Source organism: Bos grunniens, chromosome 1 (assembly GCF_055505025.1).
Source record: "Bos grunniens cultivar Pamir isolate PY7600 chromosome 1, Bosgru_T2T1.0, whole genome shotgun sequence".
In the NCBI taxonomy this organism is placed as follows: domain Eukaryota; kingdom Metazoa; phylum Chordata; class Mammalia; order Artiodactyla; family Bovidae; genus Bos; species Bos grunniens.
In genome coordinates, this window is record NC_141165.1 from 92,393,563 (window position 1) to 92,409,675 (window position 16,113).

A 16,113-nucleotide genomic window follows, 5' to 3' on the forward strand; every position below is an offset into this window, starting at 1 on the left:
AAGAATGTGGCCCCAGAAGTATGCCTCAGCCCTGGTTTTCTCTGACAGTCCAGCAGTGGGTCAGTTGATGGGTCCAGCAGAGATTGTTCTGTTTCACCAACCTGTCATCATCTTCCTTTGGCATTTTTTAAACACTATAACCTTAACATTCTCTAAACCTTCTGTTATTGCTGTTGTGAACTTTCCAGAATAAAGTACACTCTGAGGAGAGAATAATTTGTCCATTTGTGTATCTGTGACACTGTCATTCCTTGGTGTTTTTGAGAAACAGTAAGAGAATGTGTTTCTGGGTGTGTAATTAAATAAATAACATGTGTTCTTTTCTCTAACAGCTGAAGCAATGGAAGGCATTTGAAGAGGAAAACCAAACAATCAGACGCATGGCCAAATATTTCAGCACTCCCAGCAAAAGCTTGCACACCCAGTATGGTGAGGAGCAGAATTGCCACATTAGAGGAGAGAAAAACTCCATGGAGAGACTCCTCACAGAAGTAAGCCAGACCCCTGCCTACTGGCTTCTCTAGAAAGAACTCCAGTCATGCATTGGTGGGCCCCAGTTGCCTCATTGTTAACATTCCTTCTCTTTCCATTTCTCCACTTCCTGGCCATCCTGGTCTCCCTTCAGGTCAATTCAGCTCCTCAGTCGTGTCTGAGTCTTTGCGACCCCATGGACTGCAGCATGCCAGGCCTCCCTGTCCATCACCAAATCCCAGAGCTTATTCAAACTCATGTCCATCGAGTCGGTGATGCCATCCAACCATCTCATCCTCTGTTGTCCCCTTCTCCTCCCGCCTTCATTCTTTCCCAGCATCAGGGTCTTTTCAGATGAGTCAGTTCTTCGCATCAGGTGGCCAAATTATTGGAGTTTCAGCTTCAGCATCAGTCCTTCCAATGAATATTCAGGACTTATTTCCTTTAGGATGGACTCATTGGATTTCCTTGCAGTCCAAGGGACTCTCAAGAGTCTTCTCCAACACCACAGTTCAAAAGCATCAATTCTTCAGTGCTCAGCTTTCTTTATAGTCCAACTCTCACATCCATACATGACCACTGGAAAAAACATAGCTTTGACTAGACAGACCTTTGTTGGCAAAGTAATGTCTCTGCTTTTTAATATGCTGTCTAGGTTGGTCATAGCTTTTCTTCCAAGGAGCAAGTGTCTTTTAATTTCATGGCTGCAATCACCATCTGCAGTGATTTTGGAGCCCCCAAAAATAAAGTCTCTCACTGTTTCCACTGTTTCCCCATCTATTTGCCATGAAGCGATGGGACCAGATGCCATGATCTTAATTTTCTGAATGTTGACTTTTCAGCCAACTTTTTTACTCTTTTCTTTCATTTTCATCAAGAGGCTCTTTAGTTCTTCTTCACTTTCTGCATAAGGGTGGTGTCATCTGCATATCTGAGGTTATTGATATTTCTCCCAGCAATCTTGATTCCAGCTTGTGCTTCATCCAGCCTGGCATTTAGTACGATGTACTCTGCATATAAGTTAAATAAGCAGGGTGACAGTCTACAGCCTTGATGTATTCCTTTCCCGATTTGGAACCAGTCTGAAGTTCCATGTCCAGTTCTAACTGTTGCTTCTTGACCAGCATACGGATTTCTCAGGAGGCATATCAGGTGGTCTAGTATTCCCATCTCTTGAAGAATTTTCCACAGTTTGTTATGATCTACACTGTCAAAGGCTTTGACATAGTCAATAAAGCAGAAGTAGATGTTTTTCTGGAATTCTCTTCCTTTTTGTATGATCCAACGGATATTGGCAATTTGATCTCTGGTTCCTCTGCCTTCTCTAAATCCAACTTGAACTTTCTGGAAGTTCACAGTTCACATTCTGTTGAAGCCTGGCTTGGAGCATTTTCAGCATTAATTTGCTAGCGTGTGAGATGAGTGCAATTGTATGGTAGTTTGAACATTCTTTGGCATTGCCTTTCTTAGGGATTGGAATGAAAACTGACCTTTTCCAGTCCTGTGGTCACTGCTGAGTCTTCCAAATTTGCTGGCATATTGAGTGCAACACTTCAACAGCATCATCTTTTAGGATTTGAAATAGCTCAACTGGAATTCCATCACCTCTACTAGCTTTGTTCGTACTGATGCTTCCTAAGGCCCACTTGACATCACATTCCAGGATATCTGGCTCAAGGAGAGTGATCACACCATTGTGGTTATTTGGGTCATGAAGATCTTTTTTGTATAGTTCTTTTTTGTGTTCTTGCCACCTCTTCTTAAACTCTTCTGCTTCTGTTAGGTCCATATGATTTCTGTCCTTTATTGTGCCCATCTTTGCATGAAATATTCCCTTGGTATCTCTCATTTTCTAGAAGAGATCTTTAGTTTTTCCCATTCTATTGGTCTTCTCTATTTCTTTGCATTAATCACTGAGGAAGTCTTTCTTATCTCTCCTTGCTATCCTTTGGAACTCTGTATTCAAATGGGTATATCTTTCCTTTTCTCCTTTGCCTTTCGCTTCTCTTCTTTTCTCAGCTATTTAAAAGGCCCCATCAGACAACCATTTTGCCTTTTTGCATTTCTTTTTCTTGGGAATGGTCTTTATCCCTGCCTCCTGTACAATGTCACAAGCCTCTGTCCATAGTTCTTCAGGCACTCTATAAGATCTAATCCCTTGAATCTATTTGTCACTTCCGCTGTATAATCATAAGAAATTTGATTTAGATCATACCTGAATGGTCTAGTGGTTTTCCCTACTTTCTTCAATTTCAGTCTGAATTTGGCAATAAGGAGTTCATGATCTGAGCCACAGTCAGCTCCTGGTCTTATTTTTCCTGACTGTATAGAGCTTCTCCATCTTTGCCTGCAAAGAATATAATCAATCTGATTTCGATATTGACCATCTGGTGATGTCCATGTGTAGAGTCTTCTCTTGTGTTGTTGGAAGAGGGTGTTTGCTATGACCAGTGCATTCTCTTGGCAAAACTCTGTTAGCCTTTGACTTGCTTCGTTTTGTACTCAGCTTCTTCTGCATTACCGGTTGGGGCATAGACTTGGATTACTGTGATATTGAATGGTTTGCCTTGGAAACAGAGATCATTCTGTTATTTTTGAGATTGCATCCAAGTACTGTATTTCAGACTCTTTTGTTGACTTTGAAGGCTACTCCATTTCTTCTAAGGGATTCCTGCCCACAGTAGTAGATATAATGGTCATCTGAGTTAAATTCACCCATTCCAGTCCATCTTAGTTCGCCGATCCTAAAATGTCAATCTCTTGTTTGACCACTTCCAATTTACCTAGATTCATGGACCTGACATTCTAGGTTCCTATGCAATATTGTTCTTTATAGCATTGGATTTTACTTCTATCACCAGTCACATCCACAACTGGGTGTTGTTTTTGCTTTGGCTCCGTCTGTTCATTCTTTCTGGAATTATTTCTCCACTGTTTTCCAGTAGCATATTGGGCACCTACTGACGTGGGGAGTTTATCTTTCAGTGTCCTATCTTTTTGCCTTTTCATACTGTTCAATGGGTTCTCAAGGCAAGAATACTGAAGTGGTTTGCCATTCCCTTTTCCAGTGGACTACGTTTTGTCAGAACTCTCCACCATGACCCATCCATCTTGAATGGCCCTACAAGGCATGGCTCATAGTTTCAGTGAGTTAGACAAGGCTGTGGTCCATGTGGTCAGTTTGATTAGTTTTCTGTGATCGTGGTTTTCATTCTGTCTGCCCTCTGATGGATTAGGATAAGAGGCTTATGGAAGCTTCCTGATGGGAGAGACTAACTGAGGGGGAAACTGGGTCTTGTTCTGATGGGCAGGGCCATGCTCTCTAAATCTTTAATCCAATTTTCTGTTGATGGTGGGGCTGTGTTCCCTCCCTGTTGTTTGACCTGAGGCCAAACTATAGTGGAGGTAATGAAGAGAATGGTGACTTCCTTCAAAAGGTCCTGTGCAAGCACTGCTGCCCTCAGTGCTCCCAACCCTGCAACAGGCCACCACCAACCCATGCCTCTGCTGGAGACTTCTGGACACTCACGGGCAAGTCTGGTTAGTCTCTTGTGGGGTCACTGCTCCTTTCTCCTGGGTCCTGGTGTGCACAAGGTTTCCCTTCAGTTCAGTTCAGTCGCTCAGTCATGTCTCTTTGCGACCCCATGGACTGCAGCACACCAGGCCTCCCTGTCCATCACAGACTCCTGGAATTTACTGAAACTCATATCTATAGAGTCGGTGATGCCATCCAACCATCTTATCTTCGGTCGTCCCCTTCTCCTCATGCCCTCAATCTTTCCCAGCATCAGGGTCTTTTAAAATGAGACAGCTCTTCACATCAGATGGCCAAAGTATTGGAGTTTCAGCTTCAAAATCAGTCCTTCCATTGAACATTCAGGACTGATTTCCTTTAGGATGGACTGGTTGGATCTCCTTGCAGTCCAAGGGACTCTCAAGAGTCTTCTCCAACACCACAGTTCAAAAGCATCAATTCTTTGGCACTCAGCTTTCTTTATAGTCCAACTCTCACATCCATACATGACCACTGGAAAAACCATAGCCTTGACTAGATGGACCTTTGTTGCCAAAGTAATGTCTCTGCTTTTTAATAAGGTTCCCTTAGCAGCAAGCAAACCTCAGTGTTTCCCCAGCCACTGCTCCTGTTGCTGACCCTCACACACTTCATTCATTCATTGGACAGATGTGTGCCAGGCATTGTGCTAAGTGCTGAGGAACAAAACAGTCTCTGCCTTCATGAAGCTCATGGTGTAGTGGAGGAAATAGAGACTGATCAAGTAGCCATACAAGTATAAATGGTGATAAGAATTATGAAGGCAAGAAACAGAGTGGGAAGAAAGAGTAGTGAGTGGTGAGGACAGGAGAATCTAATTTAGAGTGGTCAGAAAAGACTCACTGAGCTGAGAGCTGAAGTTAACTATAGATTGACCAAGCAAAGAGTGCAGGGAAAAGCATTCCAAGTGTGGGGAACAGCATTGTAAAGTCCCTGAGTAGTAGTGGGTGCTACCGTCTTCTGTAGGATACATTCTTTCTTTACATAGCATGGTGCCCTTGTTTCCAAGATCTTCTGGGTTCCTTTACTATCTTTTCCAGGTACCAACTAGAAATTGTTATCATCCCACCAACCCAGAAAATTAAAAAGTATCTAAATATGGGGAAGAGAATGAATAGAGCCTTTGAATATCATAGTAGCACTAAGCAGGGAACAGGGCAGCCCCTAGTCCTTCTTTCTTTTGATCTTGAGCCAAAGTTGGCACCTCTCCCAGAACTGGGCAGAGTGGTGTGGGCTTGAAGAAAGCACATGGGAAAACTTGAGGAGGCATGGGGCCCAGAGGAATTAGTAGTTTTTTTCACACTAACTAAATTATATTCTATATAATTTTTTTAGTACAGAACATACCTGGGTAATGCTATTTGGGAAACTACACTTTTTTGTATTTGACTGACACTTGGGTATCAATAGTCCCTGTGCAAAAGGATGGTGTGATGGGGACCTACAAAATGCAACCTGTGAAAGAATTCAGCTCCCCAGGTCCCCTCAGTCTTTCACACCATTCCCTCTGTTCTGGATCATTTTTATCCATCAGAGTATACTTCATGTCTTTACTATTTATGAAGCAGTCAGGACCTTTTTTCAAAGCCAGATTTCTTCCCACCTGGCAAGGCAGTAGCATTGCCATTGATACTCTGAAGTCTTCAAAGAAGCTTTTTTTTCCTTCTCCCCCAGCTAAACAGAAGGCCAGAAACTTGGCGAGAACACCCAGCATGGTTTTCATTCACAATCAGCTCATGTTGGAACAGCCAAGTGGCCTGACTCTTTAGCCTTATGGTAATTTGTGATGTGCTTTTTGTACTCCTGCCATGCTACCCTGTTTCCCACGCAGTGACTGAATCTGCTGTGTCCAGAAAGATGCCTCGAGTCTGCAGAGGAAGAGCCATAATAGGGAGCAGATGCTTAGGCAGTAAAATGCTGGCCTCCTGCCCCCGACTCCCCACACCTGGAACATATTTCCAGAACAGGCCTGAGAACCAGAGCCCATCCCAGGGCCCTGTGGCAGGCCAGGAGAGGCTCCAGCATCTGCATCCCCACCTCCAGCCCTGCCCGGGACATAAACACAGGAGTCTGTCTTGCCTCCCTGAGTCCAGCTTCTTGGCTGCACTTCCCTCCTCTGCAGCCCCTCTGCCACCCTGGTGTCCTCCTACTTTCCCATGGTCTGGGTGGTTCATTTTCTCATTCTTCCCCCTTTTCCCTGTGGCTGGGGTCCCCAGAGGCTGTTTGGGGCAGCATCCACCCTCAGTTCCTAGGCTGTGTGGAAGCCAGCAGGTAAAACCCTCCCAGAGCTGGAGGGACTTCCCTGTACATTCTGTAGCAGAGGAAATTCACCTATTACTTTTCTTCCTTGAAGCACAGAAACAAGATATTCCATTTCTCCTTGTGGCCTGCAGCCTATGAAACATCCCCACAGATGTTTTGCTTCCCTGAGTGTGCCTAAAGTAATTGTTAATAAGCTCATTTCAATGCAGCCTCCATGGTCTGTCAGATTTTGGTCTCACAATGGCAAACCACGCCTCTGATTAGTATGCAGTCACGGTGAAAACAAAGTTCCACTTCCTTTTCTGTAAGAAGGGAGATTTACTGATTAGGCTGACTGTTTCTAAATCTGTCACCAGCCAGCTTCAGATGTTTGGTTTGCTGGAGAAGAGTATTCCTCCCGATCAAATGTTTATACTGTTTTCTTATAATGTGACAGGCTTCCCAGGTGGCACAAGTGGTAAAGAATCTGCCTGTCAGTGCAGGAGATATCCACAGACATGGGTTCGATCCCTGAGGTGGGAAGATCCCCTGGAGAAGGAAATGAAAACCCACTCCAGTATTTCTTGCCTGGAAAATCTTATGGATAGAGGAGCCTGGTGGGCTATAGTCCATGGGGTCACAAAGAGTCGGACACAACTGAGCATGCGCATGCCACACCATACACTGAGAAATTTGTAAATAAGGCACGAGAAGGCAGCACAGTTTGCTTGCTGGGGCGGTTGTCATCAGCTGATGGCTCCCTCCCAACTCTGTGAGACAGCAGAGGCCTCCTGAAGCCAGCCTGAGAATGTGGAAGGTGGGCTTCACAAGTAAAGGCTGGCGAAAAGAAAGAGAGTTGGGGTACCTCCAGTGCAGCCAGCACAGCCACCCACTCTGAGAGATACTTGGCACCACCCAGTTATCAAAGAGCCTGAGTGAATGCCTTCCTATGACTCACCCACTCTGCTCCTGGCAAGTCCTTGAATCACCTATGTTTCCCTGACAACACCCAGCCCTCACTGCTCTGCGCCTGAGAAGGGTGAACAGGCAGGCAGGCGCTCTGCTGGAAGTCCTTCCACTTACTCACCAGTTGCTCACTGGTCCCAGGACTCTCTCCCGAGGATAAGAGAAGCAGACTAAATCAGGATGAAACTGGGAGTACCATAGTCAGAAAAATCATCTCCTGCTTATGTCACCTCCAGGCTTATAAGTCCAAGCAATCTTGGAGTTGCTGCCAGAAGACTACTGTCAGACTAGTTTACTTAATTTACTGTTCCCTCAAAGAGTCACTTCTGGGCAACTCTTCCATATCTTTCTTAATTAATTTTTATTGGAGTACAGTTGCTATATAATGTTGTGTTAGTTTCTTCCATACAGCAAAGTGAATCTGCTATACGTATACATATATTCCTACTTTTTTAGATTTCATTTCCATTTAGGTCACTACAGAGCACTGAGTAGCATTCCCTGTGCTACACAGTAGTTAACTCTTCCATATCTACTCTAGAAGATACCACAGGTTTGTCCATAGGTGACTGGTGTCAGGAATCCTAAAGAAGGGAAACACCCTTTTATTTCTAGGGCATAATAAATGAATAGGCTTCTCAGGTGGCTCAGTGAGTAAAGAATCTGCTTGCAGTGCAGGAGTCGCAGGAAACGCAGGTTCGATCCCTGGGTTGGGAAGATCCCCTGGAGAAGGGCATTCCAATATTCTTGCATTGAGAATCCCATGGACAAAGGAGCCTGGTGGGCTACAGTCCATGGGGTCGCAAAGAGTCAGACTTGACTGAGCAACTGAGCATGCTTGCAATAGGGTAAAAGTCACTCAGTCATGTCCAACTCTTTGCAACCCCACGGACTATATGGTCCATGGAATTCACCAGGCCAGAATACTGGAGTGGGTAACCATTCCCTTCTCCAGAGGATCTTCCCAACCCAGGGACTGTACCCAGATTTCCCACATTGCAGGCAGATTCTTTACCAGCTGAGCCACCAGGGATACCCATGCTTGCAATAAATGGACATTTAATACTCACCCTGAACTTCTAAAGGGGATGGTAACAGTTCAGTCAGTTCAGTTGCTCAGTCATGTCCGACTCGTTGCAACCCCATGAACCGCAGCACACCAGGCCTCCCTGTCCATCACCAACTCCCGGAGTCCACCCAAACCTATGTCCATTGAGTCGGTGATGCCATCCAACCATCTCATCCTCTGCCGTCCCCTTCTCCTCCTGCCCTCAATCTTTCCCAGCATCAGGGTCTTTTCAGATGAGTCAGTTCTTCACATCAGATGGCCAAAGTATTGGAGTTTCAGCTTCGAAATCAGTCCTTCCAATGAACACCCAGGACTCATCTCCTTTAGGATGGACTGGTTAGATCTCCTTGCAGTCCAAGGGACTCTCAAGAGTCTTCTCCAACACCACAGTCCAAATGTATCAATTCTTCGGTGCTCAGCTTTATTTATAGTCCAACTCTCACATCCATACATGACCACTGGAAAAACCATAGCCTTGACTAGACAGACCTTTGTTGGCAAAGTAATGTCTCTGCTTTTTAATATGCTGTCTAGGTTGGTCATAACTTTCCTTCCAAGGAGTTCAGTTCAGTTCAGTCGCTCAGTCATATCTGACTCTGCGACCCCATGAATTGCAGCACGCCAGGCCTCCTTGTCCATCACCAACTCCCAGAGTCCACCTAAGCCCATGTCCATTGAGTCGGTGATGCCATCCAACCATCTCATCCTCTGCCGTCCCCTTCTCCTCCTGCCCTCAATCTTTCCCAGCATCAGAGTCTTTTCCAATGAGTCAGCTGTTCGCATCAGATGGCCAAAGTATTGGAGTTTCAGCTTCAAAATCAGTCCTTCCAATGAACACCAGGACTGATCTCCTTTAGGAAGGACTGGTTGGATCTCCTTGCAGTCCAAGGGACTCTCAAGAGTCTTCTCCAACACCACAGTTCAAATGCATCAATTCTTCGGCACTCAGCTTTCTTTATAGTCCAACTCTCACATCCATACATGACCACTGGAAAAACTATAGCCTTGACTAGACAGACCTTTGTTGACAAAGTAATATCTCTGCTTTTTAACATGCTGTCTAGGTTGGTCATAATTTTCCTTCCAAGGAGTAAGCGTCTTTTAATTTCATGGCTGCAATCACCATCTGCGGTGATTTTGGAGCCCCCAAAAATAAAGTCAGCCACTGTTTCCACTGTTTCCCTATCTATTTGCCACAAAGTGATGGGACCAGATGCCATGATCTTAGTTTTCTGAATGTTGAGCTTTCAGCCAACTTTTTCACTCTCCTCTTTCACTTTCACCAAGAGGCTCTTTAGTTTTTCTTCATTTTCTGCCATAAGGGTAGTGTCATCTGCATATCTGAGGTGATTGATATTTCTCCCGGCAATCTTGTTAGTGCTTCTTCCAGCCCAGTGTTTCTCATGATGTACTCTGCATATAAGTTAAATTAGCAGGATGACAATATACATCCTTGACGTACTCCTTTTCCTATTTGGAACCAGTCTGTTGTTCCATGTCCAGTTCTAACTGTTGCTTCCTGACCTGCATATAGGTTTCTCAAGAGGCAGATCAGGTGGTCTGGTATTCCCATCTCTTGAAGAATTTTCCACAAACCCTTCCCCAAACCCTCAACCATGTCATCTGCCCCAAGACCATCAGTTCCCCATGATGATCTCTTTCCTGCTCCACTGCCTTCAAACAGAAATTTCAGAAGGTGGACATCAGGTCTGAACTAGGCACACAGCTGCTGTAGCACCAGAGGGTTCTCAGGGCACACACACTCCTCCTCCTACTTCGTGCCCCATGGTCATGCAGTTAGAATGGCATATCTCTGTAGCTGTCACCTGCCAGCTTCCTAGGCACAGCCTGTTTATCACCTAACAGCCATACAGCAGGTAGGCAGCTCAGCTTCTCCAGTAATCCTGATGCTTGCATTTCTTCGGGAGATACCAGCAGCTGATAGTGTCACATGATAGTGTTGGCCTCCCACCCCATGTGTCAGCGAGGCAGGTGATAACACCAACCTGATATTCTCACTCCACCCTAAACCCCAGCTCCACCCCTGGCTCCAGTCTTGTCACACTGGCCCAGGAATCTATCATTTCCATATTCTCCCCATTTTCTAGGCTATTTAGCAAGAGGTAGGATGCTTGTTTCCCCAGTCCTTCATTCCCTTCACAAATGCCTCAAAGTCATCTGTATTTTGCAGAAGTGTGATTGATATACCCAGAGATGGGCCATCCCAAACACTGTTTAGACTGCAGTTCTGCAGAGCGACCTGACTCCCTCCTCAGTTCTGAGAGGGTCTGCAGCAGCCAGCAGGCAGCTAGACTGTGCCCCACCCCCACTCCCCGCAATCTCTCTTATTGCAGACAGTGCTACAGTTTGGGGACATATGGGGGGATTAAGATCATACAACAATAAATGATAGTTAATCTTCACTGAGCACATGTCAGTTTATTGCGCTAAACCCTTTATATGCATCATCTTGTTTCACTTCAAGAAGGTGCCTCCTCAGGGCCTTAAGATCACCAGCTAGTATTGGAGAAATGGATTTAAACTGAGATCTCTCCTCCATGGGAGACACTGTGAAAACCCTCAGCAGCATCTTTTGTTGATGGTTTTGCTTTTGTTTTATAGAAAAATGCTGTGATTGAAAGCCTCCAAGAACAAGTAAACAATGCCAGAGAGAAGCTGGTGAGACTGATGTCAGCAGGGTGCTCCTCTGACTTCCCAGAGGAGGCTGTGCCACCTGCCTCTTCCCACCACAAGGACATCCTGGCCACAGCCTCTGCCCATAGCCTGGCACCTCAAGGGCCTTCAGAATGTCTCTCTGACTCTCAGAATGATACCAGTGCGGCCACCCAGGACTCCCAGAGCACCTCAGTGCTGGCCTCAAGTGTACAAGGCCTCAGGGGGCCTGTGAAGGATACCAGCCCCTCCACAGGGCAGAAGAAGAAAATTTCTGACTTGAAAGACCTTTCTAATCCTTTACATTTGGGCTGCAGCCAGAAGCCATGGGCTGAGCAAAGCCAGACTGCAGAAAGAAGAGACCAAGTACCCATGGCCCTCCACCAGTGTCTCATGCAAAGTAAAGAAGGCTCTGTTCCCCAGAGACACGGGCAGGTAGAGAACTCAGAGGGGTCCCCAGAGCAACTGGGGTCAAGAGTCAATTCAGTGATCAGGGAGAAACTTCAGGAAGTCCTCCAAGATCTGGGCCTGGGCCCTGGGGCTCCCCTCCCCTCTTCCTTGTCTTGTCCCCAGCAGCCCTGGAAGAGCATCGCTGCCCACAGCCCCCAGAAGATGCCCCTCTCCAAGGAGCCGGGCTTCAGCCCGTCCATGGTGAGGAGAAGGAGGGCGGCACAGCGGGCTCGCTCACACTTTCTAGGCACTGTACCCTCCTATGTGGGGCATCGGGTAAACAGGGCCATTTCTGGGCAAAATGTACAGGACAGCCCCTGCCTGGACCCCCAAACTGCTGATCCCAGGGTAGCAAGACCCTCTTCTGGGAATCCTTTAGTACTCCCTGCTCCTCGAGGCAAGCCAGGCGCCCTAGAGGGCCACACACAGCGCCAGGCAGAGCCCCGGGGAGCCGAACGGAGCCTCGAATCCTTTCCCCAAAAGTCTTCCGGTTCTGGCCGGAAGCTGTGTCCTGCTGCCCCACGCCCATCCAGGGCCTCCCCCGACCTGCCTGGGCAGCGGCAGCCCCCAGGGTCCCCAGGCTGCCCCTCCCTGTCTTCTCCGAGTAGCTACCTTGACACCGAATCCAGCAGCTCAGACGAGCTCTTCTGCCGCTGCCACCGGCCCTACTGCGAGATCTGCTTCCAGAGCTCCTCTGACTCCAGTGACAGTGGCTCGTCAGATACCGACCCTGAGCCTGCGGGGGCGCTGGCTTCCTGGGAAAAGCTGTGGGCCCGCTCGAAGCCTATCGTGAACTTCAAAGATGATTTGAAACCCACACTGGTGTGAACAGCAGAGCAAGTCTGGATCTAGGGCTCTGTCGGGATAAGCCATAGCGTGGCCCGCAGTGGCCTTCAGGGAACAGACCAGTGCCCTTTCCGCATCCTTGCGCTCATTTGAGCACCATGGTACCTTGAGCACTTCCTGATATACACAAAGAGGGATATTGCCTGTTTTGTTACTACCTCACAGCATTCCTGTAAGAGACTCCAGCTGAGTGCCCATAAAAGATACCCTTTAGATTAAAAGGTGCTAAATGAGCACAAAGGGTCTTCTGTTCTGGTCAGCCTGTAATGTACAAAACTCTATATATACCAGATGGATGGCTGGGTGGACAGACAGATGGAGAAGTGGAAAGAAAATTCTTGCAGAACCAGAGTTGTGGACTGTAATTCATCAGATTGGGTTTTTGGTGGCCAACCTGCTAGGAAAATATCTCCTATGGACTTGGTGGTCCACTCTCGGCAGGGGGTGGTTTGTTTCTGCTCAAGTTTGTGAACAGCACCACCTCTCAGTCCTAGCTTCCAGTCAGACTCGTCTCAGAGCCACCTGTGCGTCTCTATTTTGTGTTCATGTCCTCACACCATTGTGGCACCTCACCACCATTGATGAGACAGTCAGGCAGCCCGGATCTCTCTCCTGGGCTCGGTTGGCACCTGAGGTACTGGTGCCATCGGATGGCACCCCCCTTCTTTGACCCTGCCAGTGGTGCAGTTTTGTGGTAGTGGGAAGTATGTATTGGCAATCCCTGTTGAGGTTGGAGAGGCCCTATTGGTCAAGAGGGTGCCAGCTGGGCCAACATGACCACTGATGGCTACATTGACCTGGAAATAGAAAACAGGAAAATAGAAAGGAAGAAATGGGGAAGATAAGAAAAAAAAACAGATTTTGCACATTTACCTTGAGTCTAGCATGACTAGACTCAGTAATTACTTATGATAACCCCATGAAGTAGGTACTCTCATCCCCATTTTACAGGTGGGGATTATGAGGCTTAAGAGGATGGAGGTGGCTTCCACAGCATCACACTGCTGGAGAGGGGCCCATGTGGGAGTTGGCCACAGCTCACAGGATTCCAAGTGCATACACTTCCCTGGGGCACATCTCTTCACTTGTTCCTCTGGGAGTGGCAGGCAGAGTGTGGCAGGCTGGACAGCAAAGGTAGTGTGGGAAGCTGCGGTGTGCTCAACCTGCAGTCCAGGATAACAAAACTGGGCTCCTCGCCTCAGTAAGCAGCCCGTCACTGCCTCACTGCCTTGGGAGCCCACCCACACCTCCCACAGCAGCCGGGGAGCTGGTGAGAGATAAGTACCAGGGTCTTGTCGGCTGCCAGAGCCACAGAGAAAACACAGCTGGGTCCACTTCTTTTGTTGCTGAGCTAGTTGTTTACAGGCTATTCCCTGCCTCTAACCTGGGTGTGTATCCGCATGTGTATACATGCTTATGTGCAGGAGCATGGGCCTAATTAGATACGTCCAGAGGGGAGCATTTGGCTCTAAATGTCTTGCAGAAGATGTTATCATGGACTCTCGTTGGCTGCCGACACCTTGTGAGTCTCCAAACACTGGACCAGGAGGCCCTCCTGGCAACACAGCTTCTTCTGTTGTCCACTTTTAAATACAAATATCATAATTTATTCTGCATGTGGGCTTGAAGTTTCTGCTTGTGCTATTTGTATGCTGTCCAAGTGATGCCTTAATAAAAGAAATGGCTCTCAAGGCAAGTCTCTTCAGAAATTGTAGTTTGGGGCTGGGGAGGAGGGGTACAGACAAGACTGAAGCACCCAAAGGAGTGGAAACAAAGCAGCACTTAGAGTTGCTGTTGGCTTACCATGGGATCCAAGTGCATTTCCCACCACACTTCCGCTGGTAAGATTCCTCTTACATCTCCATGTGCAGCTTCCTAGCCCAGGAACACCCATGAGTAGAGGAGACTGGACCCTTGACTCTTCCCACCCACTGGGGGTCCTGTGCTTGGGCTTCACCTCCTTCAGCTCCTTTCCCCCCAGCGCATCACCACTAGCAGCCTACTATTCCATAGTGTGTGATATGGCAGTCCTCTCACTCTGTCCGCTCCTACACCCTCAGTTCCCCCAGCCCAGCCCATCTATATCTCCATGCCTCTTCTATCTAGAATTCCTCTCTGTTTTGTGCACCTTGTGAATTACTCATCCCTCAAGGCTCAGGTAGAGCATTCACTCTCTCTTCAGCCTTTCCTGAGCATCCTTCAGGTAAAAACAACATCCCCCAGTTAAATGAAGAAAGGTGTTTTGGGGCCCATGTTCAAACTTGGTTGTAAAGAAGCTTCTATCATACATTTTACCTAGACTGACTTTGTAACGCTTGCTAGACTTTGTTGAAAAGATGGAGAATCTATCCTAATTTCCTTATTTATCATTTGGCTGGAAAACTGTGTGCCTAGCACACAACTACCTGCCCCCAAATACCCTCTCCAAATCTCCTGTTTACTCTGTGTGCCACCTCTACCCACGCTCCTCACCAGCTCCTTCCCTGGACCTTTTACTCAAGACCAGCTAACCCAGTGAAGGTCTTAAAGGGATGTATGTGCCATGACTTTGGGCCAACTCTTGATTGTTACAGTCCTGAAGAAAGAGCAGAAACTTGGTGCAGAGAAATCCTGGTGGAGGAAACACTGCCTCTGCTGCTGTCTTTGGGACTATGCCTGTCTCTATTGGTCTCAAGGTCTGACATGGAGCCAGCCTGTTTCTTACCTAATTAAGAAAGGTTGCTTTGCTGACTGAAATTTTGAGGCTGGAGGTGTCCATCCCAGTCCCAAAGTCTGCCCCTTTCCCTGGCCCAGGTCAAACTCTCTTTCCTTAAAGGATCAGAGTGGCCTCCCCGGAGCTCAGGAAAACAGAGCATCAGATGTCAGTTCAGTTCAGTTCAGTTGCTCAGTCATGTCTAACTCTTTGCAACCCCATGGACTGCAGCACACCAGGCCTCCCTGTCCATCACCAACTCCAGGAGTCCACCCAAACTCATGTCCATTGAGTAGGTGATGTCATCCAACCATCTCATCCTCTGTTGTCCCCTTCTCCTCCTGCCCTCAATCTTTCCCAGCATCAGGGTCTTTTCAAATGAGTCAGCTCTTCGCATCAGGTAGCCAAAGTATTGCAGATGACACCACCCTTATGGCAGAAAGTGAAGAACTAAAGAACCTCTTGATGAAAGTGAAAGAGGAGAGTGAAAAAGTTGGCTTAAAGCTCAACATTCAGAAAACTAAGATCGTGGCATCTGATCTCATCACTTCATGGCAAATAGATGGGGAAACAGTGGCACCAGATGTCAGAGGCATGTTTTTACCAAACTGTATCACTTGTAAAGTGGTAAAGAGAAAAGTCAACGCAGGTTGCACAAAAATCTCTTCTCTGTCTGTATTTATTATATTTAGATGTGTCTCCTTCACAGACTGCAACTTCCTAAAAGCTCTAAGTGTGTCTTCTGCATCTTCGTATCCTCTAGAGTAGCCATCAGAGAGCTTTGCACAAATTATGAACCCAATAAATGTTTTATGGATAGATTTCTGGGCAGATAAATGGATGAAACCAAGGAAAGCAAGGAAACAAAGGAAGGCAAAAAACCTGTAATGGATCTTGCGATGCAGCAGAAAGGGAGGCAGGGCCATCTGGCTTCACTGCTTTTCAATGAGGTAAGAGCAAGAAACATCACTGAAAGACACGGAGGTGACTGAATTCTGAAAACGACAGTACTTTAAATCTCTTAGGGGTAGGGGAGGTAAAGTGACAAGAGTTAATGGGAGAGAAACAAGGTTGCTGTAATAAAGGTGTTCTCTTATAGATGCTTTCCTCCCATGCTTGTAACTAAGTTACATGCAGTATTAGCAAGAGGAC

The 16,113-nt window shown here is 46.9% G+C and overlaps 1 protein-coding gene across 3 annotated transcripts in view; it reads left to right on the forward strand.

Moving 5' to 3' along the window:
• GPR156 (G protein-coupled receptor 156) overlaps positions 1-13,960 on the forward strand; it is a 108,747-nt gene extending 94,787 nt beyond the window's left edge. For all 3 annotated transcript variants that reach the window (XM_086404304.1, XM_086404317.1, XM_086404314.1), the window contains 2 exons: positions 333-491; positions 10,923-13,960. In XM_086404304.1, coding sequence (XP_086260430.1) covers positions 333-491; positions 10,923-12,251 — 1,488 coding nt within the window. In that variant the 3' untranslated portion in view covers positions 12,252-13,960. The remainder of the gene's footprint in view (positions 1-332; positions 492-10,922) is intronic.
• Positions 13,961-16,113: the final 2,153 nt, after the last annotated feature.